Source organism: Heteronotia binoei, chromosome 10 (genome assembly GCF_032191835.1).
Source record: "Heteronotia binoei isolate CCM8104 ecotype False Entrance Well chromosome 10, APGP_CSIRO_Hbin_v1, whole genome shotgun sequence".
In the NCBI taxonomy this organism is placed as follows: Eukaryota; Metazoa; Chordata; class Lepidosauria; order Squamata; family Gekkonidae; genus Heteronotia; species Heteronotia binoei.
The window spans coordinates 41,785,432-41,803,344 of NC_083232.1; the positions used below are offsets into that span (position 1 = coordinate 41,785,432).

The following is a 17,913-nucleotide window of genomic DNA, read 5'->3' on the forward strand; positions in this document are numbered from 1 at the left end:
GGTTCTAGCTGAGTGCTTTGATAGCTCAGTGTGTCCCTGGCAGGGAGGTAGGCAGTGCTGTGCAGGAAACTTTTTTTTGAGACCCCAGTTGCTTTCATGTGTGGAAGTCAGTCTTTCTCTTGCATAGTGATGAAGCCCTCCACATTGGCCAGCCATCTGAAGTCTTCTTTTAAAAAATAATTCTGCTAGCCTCTAATTATTTGAGCTTCATGAATTAGGAGCATCTACCATATCCTGACAAGCTAGTAATTCACTTTGTGTTTGTGTGATTGCAACAGATTGCACCCACAGAACTCTTCTGGGTGGCGTGGATCAAGAACGTTCTATGGGGCCTGGAAGAGGTGTTGCATTATATGTTCCATGTACACAATGTAAAAATCACTGCAAGGCTGATACGTTCCTTTGTATTGTGTGTTCCCATTGAATATCTGTATCAGATCTTTCCTTGGTGTTCTGTGGCTATAAATACTTCTTTAGCCTTTGAATTTCTTTGAATCTGTGTGCAGGGTAGGGATCAAATCTCAAAGGAGCCAGTGTCTTTGCTTCAAACCTTTTCTTCCTGTTTGAGTTAGGTTGTCGGTGTTATATCCTGGGGAGTTCAAACTGGCTTTCCAGATTTAATTGAATGTGATTGTTCGGATTCAAAGACTATGTCTTCTCACCACATTTTAAAAGAAAAGCTATATTTGAAATGTTACGGTAGATATCATGCCCCCCCTCCCACTGCCACCCGTTTCACTTTGTTAGGCAGCTGTGTTTCAGTTTTTGAGTTGTATCATGTAAGAGTTCCGAAGCAGCTAGTATGGAAGAACTCTGCAAGCATCAGTTAAAGGGAAATTTCAGCTCTGGCTGGAAAAACACACAACAAATTAAACTATTCCTTGTGAGTCTGAATTCCACTTTACCATTTTTTAGATATAAAAGCTGTCAAAATCATTCTTGAAAAGTTGCTCTTGCAGAGCAAGGTGTTGTGATGAAATATTAATCTTTTTTTTAATCCAGAAACCCAGATGTGTCATTTAATCCAACTCACTAAAGCTCTTCAGCTTTAATGTTGAACCTACCGATACTTTGAATTAGCTTCCAACATTTGCTTGTTAATCAAAACTCACCTTTGGAGGAAAAACACAAAGAAGCTCCAGACTAGGACTAATTCTAGGATTAACTCACGTTCTAAACACCCTCCTCCTCCTCCTCTGTTACCCCACAGCACCTTGTTTGATTTTCTCCCTACCCCTCTCAATTCTTAGACAATTTCAGCTTTTCAGTAATATGACCAAAAAAGTAAAAGTTTTTTGTGGATTACTCAAAGTTTATCTAAAAGAAATATTATAACGTTTAGATATACTTACACAATTGTTTTAAAAGATGCAGGAGAACTTGGGATTTTAAGAGTGCATCAAATTCAGCTTAATTGTGACCTTTATGAAGATATTATTTTAAAAGCTACAATAGTTTCAGCATGTATACAGGGAGCAAAGCCAGTAATGGGAAATTATTAAATATGTATTTTCCAATGTGTCTTGGCTGCCTTCATATGGGCTATTTCCTTTTTGCGTGTGTATGAATGCTGCTTTGCGCTCATATTCATTTAACCATTGAAAAGTTCAAATCCATTATAAAAAGTTCCAGTGCAAATCACTTAGGAAAGCATAAAAGTGCTACCTTGACACGTGCATTAGATTGACTGTACAATACAGTCCAGTGATATATATTCTTGAAGGGTAAAAAATCAAATCAATTTCCCCACGGAAAATCAATTCAAGTAAAAAGCAAAAAGATTTTGGAAATCAATTCTTGACAGCCAAAGGCTGGTCCCTGTGCAGACAGAAAAATACATACAATAGGGCCAGTGAAACTAAACATTTGGCTTTGCAAACCTGGAGGAAACATGCTTGGGCTAGGACAGGAGTGGCCAGATTGCAGCTCAGGCACCACATGTGGCTCTTTCAAACATATTGTGTGGCTCTCAACACCCCCGCTGCTGCTTCAGCTGGCTTGGGGAAGACATTTCTCTCTTTAAATCACTTCGGCCAGTGACTTGGAGAATGCATTTAAAATTAAAGTTGCTTTCTTTCTACCTCTTCCTCCCTCATCTGATGGTCTTTTCTTACAGCTCTCAAACATCTGACACTTATTCTATGTGACTCTTATATCAAGCAAGTTTGGCTACCCCTGAGCTAGGATGAAACATACAGCTACAAACAGAACAAAGTTAACCTTGTGATTACACCCCTCCTCCCCCGTGCATATGCAGATGGTGCCAAAAAAGAAAAACGATCTGAATTTCATGCAATATTTTGGGTTGGAATTAAAAATCAGAAAATGCAACCAGGAATAGGAAGGTGAGACTAACCCTGGGTTGCCCACACCTCTCTGATCACTGCACCAGAGGATGAATGAGCTGGCCTGGCAGAAGAAGGCAGGGAAGCCTAATTTAGGGAGGGGGGGTGAACTGGCTTGAGGGGGTCATGGGGAGGCAAGACTGAGATGGGGAGCAAACCAAAGGAGAGATGGTGTGGGTAGGTCGGTGGGGGAATAATGCCTCTTCTTTCACAGATAATCTTCTTAGAAGAAATAAATCATAAGATACATTTGTGAAAACATGGAGTTTTCATAGTATGGGAATATAATGTGAAAATTAGAGAGCAGACAGTGATGTATCAATAAAGACTGGATCTGTTCAACATCTGCATGTAATTCCTTATGGTAGAAAGTCTCAGAGTACAAAACCTTTAAATCCACATTTCTTTCCTCCACAGCAGTTTGTCAGTAGGGTTTCAGTCAAACCTCATTCACTTCCTCCTCCTCCTCTTTGTGTTCATAGCCACAATTAAATACTTCCTAGTTCAGGAAATATTCAGTGAACTCGATCTTGTCATGACATACTATTCAGATGCTTTAACAAATTGAGGTTAATTTCCCCTTAGCCAAGAATCTAAACCAGGAAGTTATTAGAAGAAGAGTGTGTGGCCAAGGTTTTGAATCTTCTCTGACCTCTGAATAGAGCTAAGGGCTTTCTGTGTTGCAAAACATTGTTATGTGTATACGTGTGTGTGGAAGTGTGTCACCAGAAGGCCGCATGTTTTTGTCTGGTGATTATTAGTTTTATATTAGCATTTTTTTTTTTGCAGGGCTTCTGTAGTGGATACTAATAGCTTCTTCTCTGTTGAACCTACTCATGATTCACACCTCACCTCCCTGGTCATCACCTGGTGAACTTGTAGCACCTCCCATATTCTTGGAAACTATTTTTCATTTTTAAACCAGTTCTAGCTTTATATTTTGCAAAACAGAGCCAGAGTTGTCATACCCTACATAATTGCTGCAGGAAAAATGCGTTTTGATAATGTAGCATCTTTAAGAAGGGGCATTCATCCATCTGGGAATCCTCACTGGAGCATTGTTTTGTTGGGCTGCTCCTATGGAATGGTTACCACTCTGTTAATGGAAGTCTCACATCATTACCAAGTGCTGATTTTTCATAAGCTGTGTAAATACTTTGCTAGATTTCAGTGATGGAATAACATTCTTTATCCCTGTTGGTGTTAGTGTAGATGAAATAGGGCACATTATTTTTGTGATCACATACTGTATACAAAAAACATACTGTCAAAAGGGTGGGTATGCTGAACAGGAATGTCTGGTAGGAAGAACAACCAGTTAAAACTAATCTGTAATCTTTTGTTGGAGACATTGGGGATGCCATTGTCTTACTGTGTCCCTTCAGTTGTGTACTAGCCAGAAGTAAATCAAGCTGACACTGTTATCCCTTATGGAATTCTGATAACTTGCTTTAGTCACCTTTCATGTTGACAGTAACTCTTCAGCCTCCTTGTTTTGCTGCCTCCCTAATTTCAATGCTGAGCTTCCATTCCTGGGCAGTGAACCGCATAGTTCTTTAGCATCAGGATAAATGAGCTAGCCACTGATAAGAAAATAGGAAAAGCGTAATTAATTTTTATATCCATGATAAATGTGAATAAAGCCTCTTTTATAAACAGTATAAAGAAAGGTAATATTTTGGCCTTTATCTAAACTAAAACATACCTTTTGTGTGTGCATGTGTGTAGATTATAATTTATGGTTTGTAATGTTTGTTATTTCCTTATTTGTTATTTATTTGAGCACAGGTTTTTGTTATCTTTTGGAAGAACTACAGATAAAGAAATAGGAGTTTTCTTTTGAGAGACACCAGTATGAGTTTTGCAACTAATGTATAATTTGGTTGGTTGTTCCATCTTTGTATTTATTGTATTTCTGTATCATAGTATTTGGAATGTTGTAATACTTGTAATACTTTTTCTTTATTTTCAATAAGATCATATTAGACTTTTTTAAGAAATGAGTTTTGAGTGCCCCAGACAAAATATGAGATTATTCCATTTTGGTTAATTGAGAGAAGATGTGATTTTATTTTCCAGTGTTAATTTGAACAATTAGTGCTAAAGCTTCTTGGAGTGAACACATGAAACTGGTATATCAAACTCAGTATTGTCTACTTTCATGGGCAGCATTTTTCCATGGTCTCTGGGATCAGGTAGTAGGTAATTAAATACTTATTTTGCAAGGGTTGGTTTGTTTATTTAGAAAGTTTATATGCTACCTTTCTGCTTCAGGTGAACCATAAGGCACTTTCATACATGCTAAATAATGTACTTTCAATCTAATAATAATAATAATAATAATAATAATAATAATAATAATAATAATAATAATAATAATAATAATAATAATAATATTTTTTATTTATATCCCACCCTCCCCGCCGAAGCAGGTTCAGGGCAGCTAACAGGACATGGTATATACCATGATTATTATACAAAGCAATTAGTTAAGGTGCTACATTCAGTAAGGTATATTCCGATGGCTAGTTGTCGCTTTCAGGGTTCCTTATAAGCTTGCAGAAAGAGGGTGGTTTTGCAAGCCCTGCGGAACTGGTTAAAGTCCCGCAGGGCTCGCACTTCCTCCGGTAGCTGATTCCACCAGTGGGGGGCCATTATAGAGAAGGACTGCTCCCTCGTTGCTTTCAGTTTGGCCTCCTTTGGTCCAGGGATCTCTAGAAGACTTTGGGAGCTAGATCTTAGTGCTCTCTGGGGAACATGTAGGGAGAGGCGGTCCCTAAGGTAGACAGGTCCTCGGCCATATAGGGCTTTAAAGGTGATAACCAGCACCTTGTAGCGAACTTGAAATATAATTGGAAGCCAGTGCAGTTCCTTCAGCCCAGGCCGCACGTGTTCCCACCGAGGTAGTCCCACTAGCAGCCTGGCCACCGCATTCTGCACTAGTTGCAACTTCCGAGTTCAGCACAGGGGCAGCCCCATGTTGAGGGCATTACAGTAGTCTAATCTCGAGGTGACCGTTGCATGGATCACTGTTGCTAGGTTGCTGCATTCTAGGAAGGGGGCCAACTGCCTCGCCCTTCTAAGATGGAAGAAGGCGGATGTAGCAGTGACTGCTATCTGTGCCTCCATTGTCAGGGAGGGCTCCAGTAGCACTCCCAGGCTCTTAACCTTGCGCACTGGTATCAGTGACGCACTGTCAAAGGCCGGTAAGGAGATCTCCCCCCCCCAGCCCGCCGCGACCCACGCAAAGGACCTATGTCTTCGCTGGGTTCAGCTTCAGCCCACTCAGCCTGATCCAATCCGTCACAGCCTGCAACGCCTGGTCCAAATTTATAGGGGTGTCGGCGGTCCGGCCGCCCATCAATAGATAGAGCTGAATGTTATCATCGTACTGATGGCAACCCAGCCCATGTCTCCGGGCAATCTGGGCAAGGGGGCGCATAAAGATATTAAACAACATTGGGGAGAGAACTGCCCCTTGAGGCACCCCACATTTAAGTAGGTGTCTCCGTGACATCTCTTCTCCAACTGCCACCCTTTGTCCCCGACCTTCAAGGAAGGAGGAAAGCCACTGTAAGGCTAACCCCCGGATTCCTGCATCGGCGAGGCGGCGGGTCAGCAGCCGATGATCAACCATATCGAACGCAGCTGATAGGTCTAACAGCAGGAATACCGCCGAGCCGCCTAGATCCAGATGTTGCCGGAGATCATCCATGAGGGCGACCAACACCGTCTCCACCCTGTGGCCCGGACGGAAGCCGGACTGATAGGGATCCAAGGTGGAAGCGTCATCCAGAAAGCTCTGCAACTTTGTAACCAGATTTTATTTATTTATTTGATTTATATCCCACCCTCCCTGCTGAAGCAGGCTCAGGGTGGCTTACAACATAAAATCCCACAAAAAAGTAAAGTAATAAGTATTAAAATTACACATTATGTAATAAAACAGATATTCAGTGATTAAAATATTGAGTTGGTGCTGTTCTGGTGGCAGCGGCCTTCTTCCACTTCTTTTAAATACTGGTGCCGAGTCAATTAAATGCCAGCCGGAAGAGGACAGTCTTGCAGGCCCTGTGGAACTGTACAAGGTTCCACAAGGCCCTCACTTCATCTGGCAGTTGGTTCCACCAGCAGGGGGCTACAATTGAGAAGGCCCTGTCTCTGGTTGATTTCAATCGGGCCTCCTTCGGCTCGGGGATTACTAATAGATTTTGTGATCCCGATCTGAGTACTCTCTGGGGAACATGTGGGGAGAGACATTTTACTGTGTGAAATGGCAAAATCCACTTGCAAATGGTCACTGAAGTGGATTGAAAATGCATTATTTGGCATGTGTGAAAGTGCCAATAAAGTAGCAGCTGTTCTGATTCAGACTGAATTTTGGAAACAGTTTTTGATACTCCATGGTAGTGCCCTGTTGAGAAAAGCTGTCATGATCATCTTTGAATTTAGTGACTTTTAGTAACTAAGACATTCTCTTCACCCTGGCATTGGAAGCAAATGGAAAAACTCTCCTTGCACTGGGTGTGTGCTTGTATACTAGTTTGCTGGTGGTCCAAAATATACATGCACAATTCTCACAACTGAGTTTGTCCAATGGGTCTACTAACTCTTTTAACTGAAATTCAGTTCTGTCCATGACATGTGGCAAACTGCTTTCCACATTCCTCTAAGTCCCCCAAAATTCCTTGTAGTGGTGAAATGCCAGTACATTAAGACATCTGAAACACAGTTGCATGATGTTTGAATTGCAGCCAGTATTTTGTCCTAGTTAGTGTCTTTCTGTTTAACTAAAGTCTGAAGTTCTAAGTAAATAACTATTTAAAAGTCATCTCAATTTTTTCTCATTGAGTAAACATTGTTATACAATTGGATGATTAAAAAAACACTACGTTGCCACATCTAAGTGTTTAAGTTGGCTATTACAATATTAACATTCAGAATTTTTTTTTTTTTGCTAACGCTTCTGGTTTTTTTTAAAGGTTAAATTGGCAGGCTAAAAGAATACAGTGTGTTTGGTTTTTAAATCAAATTAAATAAAATATGTAGTTCAGCAGTAGGAACATGGTTGGAAAATTGTTACAGGTGATACAAAAAACAAACACTGTGATGTACTGGCTAACAATGTTTAGTAAAACCTTTTTAAGACTCATACAATCTTTTTGTACTTTACAATATTACAAGAAAGGTGCATCCAATGAGCACCCGGATATAGACTCATTTCATAAAAAAAACTTCTTCAGAAGTATTTCTATTTCCTTCAGGGCTATTAGCCTCTTGTTACAATTCAATGTTATTGCTCTCTGCAACATCATTATTTTATTCAAGATCTCTCATCCTGGAATAAACCATGGTAATTACAACAAGATAAAACACAAAGCTGAATAGAAGTGGATAATTCTTAAATTTTTAAATGATTAGATGCAAAGGCCTTCTGGATTTTGCTGACAAAATGCTATCTACAATATATCAGGAGCAAGCCATTCCTTTTGATGGCAAAATGCTCTTAGGAGCAGGCCAGTCCTGAACTTCCTCTTTTACCAGATGCACAAGCCTTCTGGATTTTGCTGGCTATATGCTCTCTAGGAACAGATGGGGAGGGAATTCTGCCAAAAGTTCCAGGTTTGCAGAAAAATCTGCAAAAATTAAAAAAAAAAAGCCTGTAGCTTTAAGACAAGATTTCCCACTGAGCTTTCAATGGCCATTTTGGAAGATGCTGGGCAACTAATACAATGTAGCTGAGCCTTCCAAATCCTACTTTGGAAGCTGGACCTGAATTTTTCCTGGGAAGAGGGTGTGAGTGGGAGGTAAGGAAGGAAAGCGAAAAATAGGGGAAACAGATCAAGGCAGGTTAGCTGGTGGGTATGAAGAAGACTGGGAAACAGGAAAGGGTATGGGAGCTTCCAAGAAAATGAAAGAAGAAATAATGGGGGAAAGAATACAAAGTAAAATGAGAGGCCACTTTCAAGTTCTTCTGGACTTTCTCTTGTAATTTACTAAGTTCTATCATGATTGCAGTCAGCAGTTGCTAACCTTTGAATACAGCACCTATTAAGCTTCACAACTGGGGTTGGACTAGGTGATCCTGGAGGTACCTTCCAACTCTGTTTCTATGATAATTAATGGTGGTCATTATTTGCTTAGATATAAAAGCTATTGTGGAAGATTGATTGTGAAGTAGGAATTCTTCACATGTTCTCAGCTATGAACTTTAAGACTCCTAAGTGTGATGCCAGTACAACAGGAAAACTTGCTCATGCCCAGAAAGTTGTTTAAACAGGGCCATTGGAGGGACGTTACTGGCAGGAGTTGGTAGTGTTGCCTGCAATACTCCTCTAAGCTGTGAAGTCTTGTGAGCAAAAATTCTGCTTTGTGAGCTACTGTCATTAAAGTTGTGAGCTACTGCATAAATTAGTTTGCTCTAGGGCCATTTTTCTGGAGCTAAAACAAAAATATGCGAGTCAGAGACTGAAAATCTGTGTTAGCTCACACTAATTTAGCTTAGAGGGAACACTGGTTGCATATGTAGTGGAATTATACATATAGAGAACTGAGAGAAAGGAGTGACATTGTTTGTCTTCTTTCTTCTACATGGATCATTCTTACCAGGTGGGAGAACAATTTCATCTTGTCTCTCTGTACTCCAGCCCTTCTGGCCTATGGGGCTGACCTTGCACAAGTGATGTAACCCCAAGTTCTTTCTAAGATTTGGAAAGGCCAAAGGCATGGAGAAGAACATGGGAAAATGTGTATGTGTTTTCCATACATGCAGGTAAAAATAGGTAATACCAATATTACAAATTTTATTTAATACCAATTTGACAACTACCAATATTATTAATAACAAATGGGATAATAAACTTTAAGAGATAATTTTGTGGGTTTTTCCCCTCAAAAGGTGCCGTCTTAAAGGTGGATATATATATATATAGTTAAAAGCAGCCTGGCAGTATACAAAATCAAAGAAAAAAAATAACTTTGCAAGTTGAAAATGGTCCATGAGAAATTCACAGTTTGTTATTGTGATTCTAATTTTGGAATATTCATTATCTTGCAGTGATGTATTAAATAGCTTGTCTGTCCTTTAATAAAAACAAAAGACAGAAAATAGTTTGACTGAGTGCTGTAACATTCAGTGCTCTTGTGGGGAAGAGAAGATATAAAATTGAGGAAATGTAATTCAGAAACTATATGTTCAGACAGCTCAGTATGTAGATGAAGCTGCCTTAAAAATTGCCTTTTGTATTTTGGTCTTTGTGTTCTCAGCTCCTCAAATGATGCAACTGCCCTGAGTACTTGGAAGCCCTTGGATGTTATCCCTACACAAGATCAGCAGAAGCCTTGATATAATTTAAAGATTAAAAATTCAGCAAGATGAGCTCTTCCATAAAGCAAATCTATTGATTCATGCTGAAATAGAGATGGGGCTGCTGTACAGTCTAAAGATGACATTAGTTGGTTGTGAGCATATAGCTTTTGAAAACTGTGATTGACAGTTTTAATATAAACAGTGTTCCTGTTTTGAAATAGTTTCCAGTAATTAGCATATGAGAAATAAAATCTGCAACCTGCACATTAAAGAGAATTTTACATTTTGTAAAACAGTTTAGGAGGTGGCTTTGTCAACTTAGGAGGATGACAGTATCCAAAATAATGTCTCATTGCAGACATGTCTTTTGCCTGTAATTAACAGTTAGCAGAGAATTTGCCACCTCTCTGCCACATGCTTGAATGGGTATATACAGGAGATGGGCAATTACACAAGTTAGGTAAAACTTCTGAAAATTTTGACGTCACAGGGAAATATTTTGGGGGGGGGGCGGTGTCTGGGGGGGGAAAGGAAACTTGGGGGGGGGATTGAAATATATGCAAAACTTACATTTTTATCAATCTTGAACTCACTTTATTGCTTTAACCATATAAAATACATAATGTATAACAGTTAATATCTAAAATTGTACTCTTTGGCATATTAATGGATTTAGACGTACAAATGTCTTAATTTTCTATTAGAAAAATTCCAGGTATGTGCTGTACTTGAGAAGCAGTTGCAAACTGCTGTACCCTATTCCACCATAGCACATGTATGTTAATTTCTGCCATCAAAGAGGTAGAACAAAAGAAAATAGAAAACAAATTGTGCAGTAAGCAAAAGAACGGTATATTGATTGGACAGAAACACTGTTACACAGTCACAATACGTAGGACTACCAGCATATTTGGATATTAAATTAAAATATATAAACCTGAAAACAATGACTTAATCATCTTCGTTACACTCATTACAGCATATTAAATGTTGACAAATTATTTATACTGAAACAAAAATCTTCAATAGATGTTCACTGTATACACTAAACAGGAATTATCATTATTTAATTCTTTTGATTCTGACATCAGTATTTTTTATGCCATGTCTTTTGTATAAACCTTTCTTCCATTTTACTCATTGCAAAAGGGGGAGGGAATAGAATTTTTATCACTGCTTTTCAGTGTTTCCCAATTTTTAAATTAAACACTCAAGAAAGACCTCAGACTTTTTCATTCTGTACATTTGAAATTAATGAAATACTTTGAAAGTTTTTTTACTTGAGAAAATACTTTATAAATATTTTTGTTAGTGCTCCCAAAAATCCTGGGGGAGGGTGTCTCCTGGGCCTCCACAATTCTGAGTCTGAAGTTTCCAGATATTCTTCTACCCAAACTTACCAGTTTCCTGCTTCACCTGTTGTGGACCATTAATTTCTGAATATACTGATTATTTGCACTCCGATAAGGATATTTTGTGGGAGGTTTTAAATTGATGTCTGCCTGCCAAGTAGTTACATGATTTCGTGTGAAATTTAGCTAATTCATTTACATGCATAGATAAATCCAAGTTGGCCAATAAAATTACTAGGTCTTCCTGAAGTCATAGACCAAAATTCGTTTCACATATATTTTCTCTAGAAAGAGAGATTTAAGAAATATCTTTATTTTTTCAGCTTGGTTGGTCCAGTGGGGAAGTTATCATGCTTGTCCCTTTTCTCAACTGCTTTGATTAATCTGTTGTATTCATAGCTAGGACTGCATGTTAAAATAGCTGAAACCGCCCCACACCCATATACTCACTCTCTCCAGGGGAGCATGAATGATAGTGATCATCTCAGCAGCCAGAGCTCTTACCTCTTTCACCATGAGGTATTTATCTAGTACTGCTTTTCACAATTGAAATTTACCTCAGATCCTTTGGTGAACAAGCCAGTTAGCAAATACATATGCAGCAGAACACAAGAGCCTCCCCCCACAGTGGTATCCATCAAATTGGGAACTTTATGGAGTCCCAGTGTTTATAACTTTATATTGTTCTGAAGAAGAATAAGGATGTAAGTGATAGTCTATACCTGAAAACTCTATACCTCAGGTTTGTGAAAATATTTCTGGACACGGGGCTACTATAAATCCCACTGGACCTACTGCAGATGGTTTGTTCATTTTATTTGTAGCACAAGATGCTGCTGATACAAAGCACTTCTGCTTGGACTGCCTTTGATATTAACCAAAGCTCTGCATAATGAAGTTTTTCATATTAAGCCAATTTCCTCAGTGGGATGATTAAATAGGAAGTAACTTTTTGAATAGCTGTATAGCAGTAGAAGAAAGTGTTGGTCTCCAAGGCCTGCTTATAAGTCTCTGAGCCATTTATCATCTGACCACTGTGTAAAACAGGATGCTGGGCTAGATAGACCATTAGCCAGATCTGGCACGGCTGCTCTTATATCCCCATATACCTCTGCTTTGATGACATTCTTATGAGCTTTTTCCTTCTGGTTCTTTTCTTGAAAAGTTGGCTTGACCTAGTTGGTGCCAATTTGCTTTGCTTTGGGGCTGTTTTTAGGCTGTCCTAGAGTGTGGTATGCTGGATTTGAAGACATTCTTTCCTTTGGAGTGTGAAAATTCCCTTCGGTTCAGGTCCCCATCTGTAACAAGAGATGCTCCTCTATATTACGGATTTCAAGTAGTAGGGTGTGACCAGTAGAGGAAAGCTGAATCCGTAGCTGCCTGGGGTAGCAGCTGCTCCTGGAGCAAGACTACTGACAGACAGACTGGATGACCTGACCTAATATGGCAGGTCCTGCAGACTAAGTATGAAAGATACTGGCATGTACATGCAGCTTAATTAAACACATTACTACCATTAGAGCAGGTTGGTTTGTGGGCTGTTATGTGTTCTGAATTATTTATGCGAAAGAAGCAACGTCACCCCAGAGTTGAAAATGACTGGTGCTTGCACAGGGGACTGCCTAAAAAAAAAAAGAGTGGCAAAATAGTACAGTATTTACTGCAAGGTATTTCTTTCATGAAGTGATGCAAATGCAAGGAGCTCTCATGCACCTGTGCGGCACAACCCTGAAGTATGTGATGCATTTAGCTTGAAATCTGTGATATCTAGACCCGGACATAAGGCAGAACTTGTATGACCAGCCCTCATACTAATTTCTGTATCTTAGCCCAAGGATCTGTGACCTTTCACAATGAATGATCCAAACTACAGCAAATGCAGAGCAAGAATTCAACAAAGAGCCAATATGAAAGGGTCCATTTGTATAACTGAAAAGAAGAGACTTAATTACTGATAACTGGCATGCTGGTTAATAATCCATATAGTTTCAACTGCCAAAATGATGGTGGTTGTGGGCCTTTTATTAGGAATTGGAACATAACAGTCTCACATTAAGTTTCAGAGCCCCCTGTGCAGATGTTTAGTGCACTAGCATAAATCTCTGCATGGTTCACAACTTGGATTACTAGCAACTGTTTACCTCTATCATTTCCCCTTCCATAAAGCATCTCTAAGAAGCCCTTTAGTCATCATTCCCTACTCTTAGTGGTTATTCTGACAGGCCTCCTGCAGTTCCAATATACCTTGATTTAAAGATTCCCTTTTCTTTTAAAAAGAGCCATATTTGGTTCTCTAGAGCCATCATGAGTACCTTGCGTATAATAGAATATGGGTCGTTGAAAGTGCTGTCAAGTTGCAGCTGACTTAATGGCATCCCAGTAGTGTTTTCAAGGTGGTTTGTCGATGCCTGCCTCTGGGTAACAAACATGCACTTCTTTGGTGGTCTCCCATTGAGGTACCAGCCAGGGATGACCCTGCTTAACTTCCAAGATCTGATGAGATCAGGCTAGCCTGAGCTATCCAGGTCAGGGAGTAGATGTTAGCTTTAACAACAGGACATGTTCCTTTTCTGGTTATCTGTCTCATTTTATTTTATTCATTAATTTATTTAAAATACCTGTACACTACTTAATCTCTGCAAAGTTGCAGTGACTCAGGCATAGTAAGGCTTGCATGGGGCTGGAATAATGAGGCATCTGAGGATTCAAGCAGTTGCAGGCTCTTACTCTTGATATTTCTCACCCCGTCTTCCCCATTCTTAAGTAGCACGTTCTCCATTGGCGTAAGTGCTACATCTTCAATTTATCTGTGTAGTATTCCACATTGCCAGAGTCTTCTTTAAACAAAGTCACCATGTTTACATGGATGATGCTACTATTGTGAGATTTCTGGGACAGGAAGGTGTCATGTTGCTGTCCTCGTAGCTGAAGACCCACTTTAAACATGAAGCAGACCAGGTGCCTGGCTGTAAGGAACTGAATGTTTACTTATTCTCTGTCTTGTTTAATCTAGGCCTAAACCATTTGAGTGTAGAGGCTCGGATCCTGAACTGTTTTGCAATCTGATCTTCTGTTTTCGCTTTGGTCAATTTCAGATTCATTCAGGGTGTTTAGCAATTGCGCTGCCCAAAAAACTTTTAATTTAAGAAAGAAGCAAGGCATGTTTGCTTTTGAGATGAACAATGGGGAGTTGTGTGCATTAATTTTGGCAAGCTTATATTCTCCCCCCTCCCAGTGAATTCGCTTAAAGTGCTCTTTGCTTTGAGCAATCTTCGCTGAGGAATTTTAAGTTTTGCAGTACCTATGTAGTTAGATCAAAAGTGGGTTCTTGCTATCTGCTAGATAGTTCAGATGGAAAGATGAAGGCGTAATAGAATTTGAATAGCCTTCCATCTGTTGTATGGCCTTAGTGGTGGCAATATGAAGCACAGTGTGTGTTGAATGTATGCTTTGGGGAAGTGGTTTGAGTGCAAATAATAAAAATATCCTCATGTCTTTGGCTTTACATGTGTTTGGGGATATGGGGACAGGGACTGCTGCATCAGTGGAGGAGCCTGGTTCATTCATAGTGTAATCTGGTTTTTTGCATGATGTTATAATTTATCTGCAAAAGTTGCTGTATTGTGTCTTAATGCAGCCATAGGCTTTCTTTTTCTCTGCCGCCCACCACATCTGGCCTTTCATTTACAGGTGGTTCTTTCCATACTCGAGCAATTATTGAAATGGCTATGATTAGTTGCACCGTTTGACTTTAAAATATGTTTCTCTAGGCTTTCATGGAATTACCATTGTACTTATTTTGACTCCAGCTCATAATTTCATTGAAGAATTCCTGTTGCTGTACATGGGTCTCTACCCCCTCCCCACAAAAAGAGACAGACATGGAGCTGTAAACTGCCTAGACAGCATGTGCATAGCTACATTGGCTGCATTGCTGCTGCAGAGCTGGAGTAGTCTGCCTTCCTGAGAACTCCACAGGCAAGTCCATCACATTTTCTTTTTAAAAAGCGAGAGTGAGAAAAGCTCTCTTCCTTCACAGAGCCGTGTGTTATTGCTGAAATGTAGGCAGTGAAATTTCCTTCCTTCATAATCGTTGGTACCTTCTGCACTGCAACTCTGCCGAGAATATCCTGCCTTAAGGGATTTCTTTGTTTTTCTGCTTATGATTCCCCCTTTTCTTAGCTGTAGTACAGCCGTACCATTTCAGCTTGCTAGTGCAGAAAGATGTTGTGAATTCAGTTGCTGTGAATGAGCTTGGCCTGACTGCAAACGCTAATGTTCTTAGAGGCATGCTAAAGAGTCGCAGGTGAATCTAACCTGATCCATCCTACAGCAGAACGGTAAGGCTGTGTTTGTTTTACGATAAGGGGTGAATTGAATGCCAGAGTGTCTTGCCCTGCTTCTCACATCCTTGCAACTTGAGCAATATTTATTCTGTGTGCATGCCAGGCTTTCTTTCTGATTTCCCTCAAATGTGTAAGGATGGTCTGGCTAGCTCTGAATGACTCCTGAGACTATGCAGTCTTCAGCCTCCTGAGGTGACCTGGAAAGCAGAAGGGAATCACCTCCCCTCTGTAAATGCCAGTGGAAAAGGTGGGGAAGGTTTTAAGAGCTTCGCTTCTTGCCATGGCTTTTCCTCCCAGTCTTTTTATTAGAGTATAAAGAGGATGCTATAGACAATTTTGCTCGTATATGCTTGGCTGAGTGCCCTCCGGGACAAGTGGATGAAGGACGTGACCAATCACTTTTTCATCACGGCAAACAAGTCTGTGTCATGCTGGATCTAGAAGGAATAAATGGCTTCAGTAAATTAGATCTTAATGTGCAGAGGAGGAAAGCAATGTACTGCTCTGAAATGAATCTTGAAGGAAATGCCAAACAATATGACTGAGGTCAGCAGAATTTTTTTTTTTTGGTTTGTTAACCTGTGTGTTGGCTTTTTATTTATGTTCTAAAATATTTTGTGTGGTGGTTCGTGAAAGCATTTGCAGGATTTTTAGATCTCAGTGGAATATTTCTGCATGCATGGCAACCTGGAGGCTGGGCTGTGTTTTAAATGTATATGTATATTAAAAACCCTTACCTGGCAATGCACAGTACAAGACAGTGTGTAAACCTTTCATCAGCATAGGAGAAGACTGACAAATACATTGCAGCAATAGATGAGACATGAAGTTCATCATAGCAGGAATGTGGAGGGATCCTTCCTTGTGCCCGATTCTTCTGCAATCCTGCTATTGTGGATTCCACTAAGTAAATTAGAAAAACTGTGATGGCAAAGGTGCACTGAACATCACATCCTTAGAGAACAGTCCTATGCAGGGTTAGGTCCATTGGAAGCCCATTGCTGTCAGTAGACTTAGACGGGAGTAATATTGCCTAGGATTGCACTGTTAATTTGTCTTTAAAATATAAAACTGAGTTCAGTATACTTTGGCAAAGTGAATGCTCTTTACATCTACATAATATAGGAAATAACGGACAAGTCTACCTGTAGAAACAGTAGAAAATAGAACTATTTCCAGTACAGCATTGTATTAATAATTGTTTGCAAATCAAGGTGTTTAACTCGTAATTGTGTTTCTTGTCTTGCACTCTTATCCAAATTGTGTTACTTGGAAGCAAGAGCTATTGAAATCCATGAGACTTTTTCTGAAGCAGTACATTTAAGATTAGAGTATAAATCATATCGAGAGCTTCTCTTATAAGAAGAGGAAAGTTAGGCCTCTCTGGAAGCTTTCCTCCATGCATTACAAATGTATTTCTCTTCAATACGAGTGACGGGAGCTTCTCTCCCCCACCCCCATGTACTTAAGCCATGAATTTACATTTTGATAGGAGGGGAAGCTGTGTTTCACTCTGGACAGGAATGCTAATCTCATGAATTTCCGGTGAAATAATTACTTTTGTGATGGGGTGTGTGTGTATAGGTTCTGAGTGATACTGTCTTTCCCTCTGTTACAGAATGTCTATGTATGCACAAAAATCTATGTCAGGCTACTTTAGATTTCAGCACAGCCTACTCTTTTTGCACTCCCTCCATTCAAAAAGTAGGGTTTTGGGTTTTCACTGGTTCTGCTTTATTATAATGAGCGTTCTACAAAGTATCTATGGAATGGCAGTGTGGCTTTTTGTCTCTGAAGCCCACTGGTGTAGCTTCGTGATTGTTAGGTTCCCTCAGTGAATATGCCTGTTCATATTTGAATAAAGAAATTGGAAACAACTTTTCTTCTGCCTAAAAAGCATTTGTGTAGATTCGTGAGATCTGTGAGCCCTTATCAACAAGTACATGACATGTTATACTGGTATTCCTACTGCAGCAAATCTTGTAACAAAAAATGCTCTGTTGGTGGTGCAGTTGTGAATGCATCTCATGAGTTCTCTGCATTCTGACTGGACCTGTGTTTGTGATAAGCATTGTGCTACTACAATACCAAGCTGTAGTTTTTGCAGGAGAACTATGGTTTATCTGCCATTTTTTTTGCGGGGTGGGGGGGCCCCAGTTATGCACAGGAATTGTGAGGGAGTTTTTAATCTTTCCTCGTGGTTATTTCTTGTTCAACACAAGCAACAGAGGAATGGTGGTGGAGGTTAATTTGACTAGGAAAATGGAGGGTTAATTTTCATGGACAAAGTGTAACTTTTTCTGGGCTTCATTTTTGAATTCATCTTAATGTGCACAAAGATGGAAGGTTGGTCACAGCTCTCCTGTGTGGTATGTCCGAAGAGCTGGTATGCTGTAAATGACAGGCCATTGCATTTGGATGTGGCAAGACCAAGCTGAGATTTTCACTCAGCTGTGGAAATCATCGGATAGATCATTTCCCAGGTGCAGACATAAATATATATGAATTTTTTAGGCTCCTTCACTTTCGGCTTCTGGGTTCACAGTGTAAAATTAGCATTC

General features: G+C 39.8%; 1 protein-coding gene across 5 annotated transcripts in view; it reads left to right on the forward strand.

The window, feature by feature from the left end:
* CDK14 (cyclin dependent kinase 14) overlaps window positions 1-17,913 on the forward strand; it is a 388,387-nt gene that overhangs the window by 67,556 nt on the left and 302,918 nt on the right. The window contains exon 1 of one of the 5 annotated variants that reach the window (XM_060248478.1): window positions 14,906-14,984. The exons of 2 other annotated variants lie outside the window; for them this stretch is intronic. Coding sequence is in view for 1 of the 3 variants with exons in the window: in XM_060248476.1 (XP_060104459.1) it covers window positions 15,878-15,898 (21 nt within the window). In the remaining 2 variants the exon portion in view is untranslated. Of the gene's footprint in view, window positions 1-14,905; window positions 14,985-15,018; window positions 15,347-15,769; window positions 15,899-17,913 lie in introns of those variants that run through there. 2 more of the 5 variants (XM_060248477.1, XM_060248476.1) reach the window with 2 other exon arrangements.